Source organism: Jaculus jaculus, chromosome 17 (genome assembly GCF_020740685.1).
Source record: "Jaculus jaculus isolate mJacJac1 chromosome 17, mJacJac1.mat.Y.cur, whole genome shotgun sequence".
NCBI classification, from domain to species: Eukaryota; Metazoa; Chordata; class Mammalia; order Rodentia; family Dipodidae; genus Jaculus; species Jaculus jaculus.
In genome coordinates, this window is record NC_059118.1 from 66,984,767 (window position 1) to 66,991,545 (window position 6,779).

The 6,779-nt window shown below is 45.2% G+C and overlaps 1 protein-coding gene across 1 annotated transcript; it reads right to left on the bottom strand.

Annotated features, from left to right (window-relative positions):
• Nucleotides 1-4,554: 4,554 nt before the first annotated feature.
• Nucleotides 4,555-5,220, bottom strand: LOC123455577 (diamine acetyltransferase 1-like). The gene has a single exon (XM_045136909.1). It carries the CDS (start codon nt 5,074-5,076, stop codon nt 4,555-4,557), a length of 522 nt encoding a protein of 173 aa, XP_044992844.1. The 5' UTR covers nt 5,077-5,220.
• Between the last annotated feature and the right edge of the window lie 1,559 nt (nt 5,221-6,779).

Below are 6,779 nucleotides of genomic sequence, written 5' to 3' on the forward strand. Positions count from 1 at the left end.
AGGGAGTTTACTTATTAAGGCTGGGAGTGGAACAGTTTGCAAGCGCAGGGGCGGACCATTGGGAGAGCAGAGGGCAGAAGGCAGGATGTGCCTCAAAAGAAGTCAGGAGCTGTTAGCCTGCAGGTGTATGGGGAATTAGCAAAACCCGGAGCGGATTAGCAAGGAAGACAGAGGAGCCTGGCTCAAGCTGAGCGGCAGGGGAAGAGGGAGTGAGAATGGACAGGGAAAGAAGGGAAGGTACGTGTTGAAAGAGAAGAGATTCAGAACACACGTCTTATTTTCAGAAACTAGTGAAGGGCTCCTGGCCAGGCCTTTAGGTTTCATCACCTTGGGGGAGGGTGAGAGCCCAGAGTGGAGGGCCTTGGGAGATGTGTGGTGTGAGCCGCTGCCAGGGAAGGAGCCTGGATGGCTAGGTCTCCCAGCTTGGGAGGCAGGGTGGTGGTGGTGGGGGGAATGGATAGAGGCTTTGAGACCCTAACAGTTTTCACAAAGCTAGATTGTTCTGTATGATTTAGCAGCTGCACACTTTGGTATTTACTGAAATGGACCGAGAGCTTCTGTCCACGCACCTTAGTTTTTATAGCAGCTTTATAAAGTTTTCAAAACTTGAAAGCCACCAAGATCCTTCCCAGTGGCCATAGCACATCGGAACAATGGAATATTACTCAGCAATAAACATAAATGGGATGTGGAGTTCCAAAAATGCATGGGGGGAATGAAGTGCACGTTTTGAAGCAAAAGAAGCCAATACACAGTGAGTGTGTGGTTCCAACTGTGTGACATGCTGAAGACAGCAGAGCTACGGAGATGTGCAAAGGCAGCCATGGGGTTGCCTGGAGAGACGGCTGGGAAGAGAAGAATGGAGGCTCTCGGAGCACGGACGCTGCCGTCTGAAACTACAGTGGTGTTCACCTGCCAGGACACTTAGTAATTCTGGAACTGGAGAGAGGCAGAGCCCATAGGATGCATAGAGAAAGGAAGGCAGATAGGACTAGATGTGTGAGGAGAACGGGCTCGTGCAGTTACGGGCGGACAAGTCTCATGACAGGCTTCAGGCTGGAGACGGACCTGTGATGGTTACTGTAGTTTGGCCCGTGTCCTGAGACCTCAGAACGAGGGACACTGGTGTGCACCTTTACAAGGGAGGGGTATTGCAAGCTTTTATTGCTGTTGTTAATCTTCCTGTGCATAATTTACAGGTGAAAAATGATCATTATCATTAGTATTTACGTACTACACAGGAAAAAAAATAAACGGAGGTCTATGCCACCCACGGTTTCAAGCATTCCCTGGGCCATTTGGGATGTATACTCCATGGATAAGGAAGGACTATTGATAATTTATGTTTTCTTTTTTGCTTTGTCTTTCTAGAGATTTACTGCTTTTGAATTAGAAGAGTCACATGGGTTTTATTTCCTTTATGTGCTGGGGGGCACATATGAGCACATAGAGGACAGTTGACCTTGGGAATAATTTTTCAGGCGCTGCCCACCTTTTCTTGTTTGTGTTTGTTTTGTTTTTGAGGCAAGTTGTTGCTCTAGTTCAGGCTGACCTGTAACCCACTCTGTAGTTCCAAGCTGGCCTCAAGCTCACAGCAGTCCCCCTACCTCTGCCTTCCAGTGCTGGCATTAAAGGCGTGAACTACCAGCTGTCCACTCCAGAGACATGCTCCACTTTGTGCTTTATGTGGGTACTGGGGATTGAACCCAGGCTGTCCAACTTTGTAAGAGAGCACCTTTCACCACTCAGTCATCTTTCTCACCTATATTGAGATTTTTGGTTTTTTTTTTTTCAAGGTAGGGTCTCACTGTAGCCCAGGCTGACCTTGAATTTACTTTGTGGTTTCACGCTGGCCTCAAACTCACAGCAATCCTCTTACCTCTGCCTACCAAGTGCTGGGATTAAAGGCATGTGCCACCAGACCCGACTTTGTTTTGGTTTTTTGTTTTTTTTTTTTCTGTATTAGGTTTTTAATATTTTATTTATTTATTTGAGGAGACAGAGAGAGAGAAAGAGAAAAATAATGGGTGCAACAGGGCCTCTGAGCCACTGAAAACGAACTTCAGACACACCTACCACCCTGTGCATCTTGCTTACTTGGGTACTGGGGAATCGAACCTGGGTCCTTAGGCCTCACAGGCAAGCACCTTAACCTCTAAGCCATCCCTCTTGGCCTGTATTGAGTATTGACAGGTGCACAGCATAACTGCCACCACAGTCATGATTCAGAAGACCTATGACATGTAAGAAGTTCCCCATCTTTTTTTTTATAGTCTCTCTCTCTCCCTCCCTCTCTCTCTCTCTCTCTCTCTCTCTCTCTCTCTCTCTCTCTCTCTTCTCTCTGTGCATCTAGTCCCTGGAAACCATGGATCTTTTTGTTAGTGCAATTATCTTTTATTTCCAAAATGCACTCTAAGTGAAATATAAATGCACAGACAATGTGACATCCTTTGCTGCTGAGAATCACCTGTGTTATGTGTACCTATGGCATCAATAGGTTTGAAAATGCTTGAACTTAAAAATAAGTTGCATGGCTGGACAGATGGCTCAGCAGTTAAAGGCACTTGCTTGCAAAGGCTGACAGTCCAGTTCAATTCCCCTGTGCACACAGGAAGTCAGACAAAGTGACACATCCATCTGGAGTTCATCTGCAGTGGCAGGGGCTAGCTGTGCCCATATTCTCTCCCTCTCCCAAATAAATAATACAAATTTAAAAATATTAAAAATAATAGTTAAACAAATATTTAAAAATAAGTTGCAGGCTGGAGAGGTGGCTTAGTGGTTAAGGTGCTTGCCTGCGAAACCTAAGGATGTATGTTTGACTTTCCAGATCCCATATTAGCCAGACGCACAAAGATGAGGCAAGCACAAGGTCACACATGCCCACTAGGTGGCACAAATGTCTGGAGGACAATTGCAGTGGCTGAGGCCCTGGTATGCCAATTCTCTTTCTCTCTAAAAATTTCTAAAAATAAGTTTCAAATATAGTATAATGAATATCTGCCTCATCACCTCTCATTTATAAACATTTCTCATGCTTGTATTTTCTTTCCCTTATCCATCACAGACCTGTACATGTTCTCTGTAACACCACTGCCTCCTTCAGCTTATGTCCACCAAGAACAGAGGTATTCTGCTGGACCACTTTCATAACAGCTACTGCAAAGGTACTGTCATTTTTGTCCTGGTCTGTTGTGTGAGCATGTTCTGTGCAAGTGTTCACAAAGAAGAAACAAAAGAGCTATTCAGAGATGAAAGGATGGAGGTCTGGACACCTGTGGTGGCATCTTGATTCTCCCATGGGTTGGAGTCTGATCCAGGTATCCCCCATAAACTTAGGTGTTCTGAATGCTAGGTTACCAGCTGATGGAGATGTGGGAATTGACACCTCCTGGAGGCTGTGTATTGTTGGGGGTGGGCTTATGGGTGTTATAACCAGTGTCCCCTTTCCAGTGTTTGGCACACTCCTGTTGCTGTTGTCCACCTTATGTAGACCAGGGATTGATGTCCACCCTCTCTCTGCTCATGCCAGCGTTTTCCCTGCCATCACAGAGCATCCTCTCAAGTTTGTAAGCCAAAATAAATCCTTTTTTCCCAAAAGCTGCTCTTGGTTGGGTGATTTCTGCCAGCTATGTGAACCTGACTACAACAGCAATGTTGGTACCGAGGAGTGGTGTCACTTGTTGCTAGACACCTGACTGTGTGGTTTTTGCCTTTTGGAGCTGATTTTTTTTTTTTCGTTTGTTTCAGAGTAGTTTATTAAAAAAAGAATCAAAACAGAAACTCTAAGTACCAGTGTGTACATTGTACACATTTAAATGACTCACAAGAATGAAGTTTTTTCATACATATTATTAAGATCATACAACCTTGTTTTTTAAAATCAAAAGATGTTTAAGAATTCTGACTCCAGGGCTGGAGAGATGGCTTAGCTGTTAAGCACTTGCCTGTGAAGCCTAAGGGCCCCGGTTCGAGGCTCGGTTCCCCAGGTCCCACGTTAGCCAGATGCACAAGGGGGCGCACGCGTCTGGAGTTCGTTTGCAGTGGCTGGAAGCCCTGGTGCGCCCATTCTCTCTCTCCCTCTATCTGTCTTTCTCTCTATGTGTGTCGCTTTCAAATAAATAAATAAAAACTGAACAACAACAAAAAAAGAATAGGATAAGGTTGTTAAAAAAAAAAAAGAATTCTGACTCCAAACTGCATATATGATTGCCATTTTAAATATATTTATTTATTTATTTATTTATTTATTTATTTATTTATTTATTTATTTGACAGCGACAGACACAGAGAGAAAGACAGATAGAGGAAGAGAGAATGGGTGCACCAGGGCTTCCAGCCTCTGCAAACGAACTCCAGACGCGTGCAGCCCCTTGTATGATTGCCATTTTAAACAGACCACATTTCAAACATGCAACAATGCCACTGGTAATAAAGCTTTGGAATGGGTGTTCATTCTATTATTTCACTACGTACAGAATAGAAAGCAAGATAAGTTGAGAATTTATTCTAACATAGAATAGAGGTTGTCATTGTCTACACCAACACTCCTCCTCACTCCTCTGCTGCCATTTTTAGCAAGTACTCCTTGTCAATCTTGAAGAGCCTCCATCCCTCTTCTCTGGACAAATCGGAAGCACCTCTTCTTTTGTAGAAGTTGATAGATGGTTCATTCCATTCTGCTACCAAGAAGTGCATGCTGCTGCAGCGACACTTCATGGCAACCTGGCTTAGATTCTTCAAAATTTCTGATCCTATACCAAAGCCTCTATAATCACTCATCACGAAGAAGTCTTCAAGATACAGTAACTTGCCAATCCATGGGTCGTAGGTAAAATAGTACATGGCAAAACCAACAATGCTGTGTCCTTCCGGAGTCCAGTGCTCTTTGGGCACTTCCGCAACAAGGCCGTGGTAGAAAGGGTGCTCTCCAAAACCATCCTCTAGGAGATCTTTTTCAGTTAATATTACTCGGTCTTCCATGTATTCATATTTAGCCAGTTCCTTGATCAGCCGCAGCATGTCACTGCAGTCGGTGGCAGTCGCCGGGCGGATCACGAATTTAGCCATTTTCATCTTTTGCTTTTCTTCCCTTTGCTCACTAGGCCCCTGTACTTGAACAGCAGGAGGAGGTGGTTCCTCCTTCGTCTCCCGGGAGCGTCCTCTTCTCAGTCAGGCTGGCACCATGACCCAGCGAACCTTGGGAAATGAAGGACCTCCTGCAGACGTGCAACACCGAGCTGTGCCTGGAGCTGATTTCCTTTGTTTTTAATTTTAATTTTAATTTATTTATTAGAGACAAAGAGAGAATGAGGGAGAGAGAGAGTGTGTGTGTGAGAGAGAGAAAATGGGCACACCAGGGCCACTAGCCACTGCAAACAAACTCCAGACGCATGTGCCCCTATGTGTCTGGCCTTCGTGGGACCTGGAGAATCGAACCTGGGTCCTTAGGCTTCACAGGTAAGCATCTTAACCACTAAGCCATCTCTACAGCCTTGGAGATGATTTTTGTTTGTTTGTTTGTTTTTATTTATTTATTTGAGAGCGACAGAGAGAAGGAGGCAGAGAGAGAGAGAGAGAGAGAGAGAGAATGGGTATGCCAGGGCTTCTAGCCACTGCAAACAAACTCCAGACGTGTGCACCCTCTTGTGCATCTGGCTAACATGGGTCCTGAGGAATCGAGCCTCGAACCAGGGTCCTTAGGCTTCACAGGCAAGTGCTTAACCACTAAGCCATCTCTTCAGCCCTCTGGAGCTGATTTTTAAAAGGAATGTGGAAGGATTTGAAACCTTGGCCTAAGAGATGCCTTGTAGTGTGCCGGCCTGCAGCACAAAGGTCAAAACAGACTCTGAAGGAGGGAGTGGGAATGAATCTGAGACAAGAACACAAGGAATGGAGCCAAGACAAGTTCTGATCAAGGCTCAGGCTTATTCAGGCAGACACAAGCTTATATACGGAAGATAGAACTCAGGTGCCTATGCCTTATGTTAAATAATGCCTGGCATCATCTCACCTAGCTGTAGGATAAGGCCTTTGTGTTAGGAGATTAAAGACCACCTGTAGCTCCTGAAGTCAAAGAGCTCCCCTGCAGCTCCTGACACTGTAGTGCTGTAAGTACAGCTTGGTGGACTATTCTGGCCAGAGTTGAAAGACCTGAATGCAATAAGAACTATGGACTGTGAGGTTTGGCTTATGAGGGTGAGAAAGAGCGTTGCTTGGACTGGGCTAGAAGCAGTTTGTGTGAGAGGCTTGCTGTAATGCCAGTATCCTGAGAAGTTGTGAAGGATTGCTTTGCACAGAAATAGACTGGTGTGAGCAGAGGGATATGGCACAGAAAAAAATGAAATCTTTGGACCAAAACTTCTGCCTGTTCAACTGCAATTATATGAGAGATTACAACCTTTGAGATTGGGCCAGCTGACCTGCACTGGGGCAACAGGAAGAATGTAGATTCTTTTGAAGGAGGCTGAGTTCTCAAGGAGTGTCCAGTGTTCAAAGTCTGACTTATTCCCCCCGGGATTAACAAATTGGCACTCTACCTGGTATCATGGAGTATAAAAAATACAGGAAAGAGAGGGTCATTGAATTTGCAACACGATCTTGTGTTTTGGAAACAGCCATGGGTAGTGTGAAGCAGGTTTGCTGGATGTCTGCATGGAGACCCAATGGAGTCATGAGGATGAACTGTGGATTGCAATGGAGACCCAGTGGAGATGCCAGGACCACGAGATGGCTGCTAAGGAAAACTGCCAGCCCCAGATGAAGTTTTCCAGGACTGT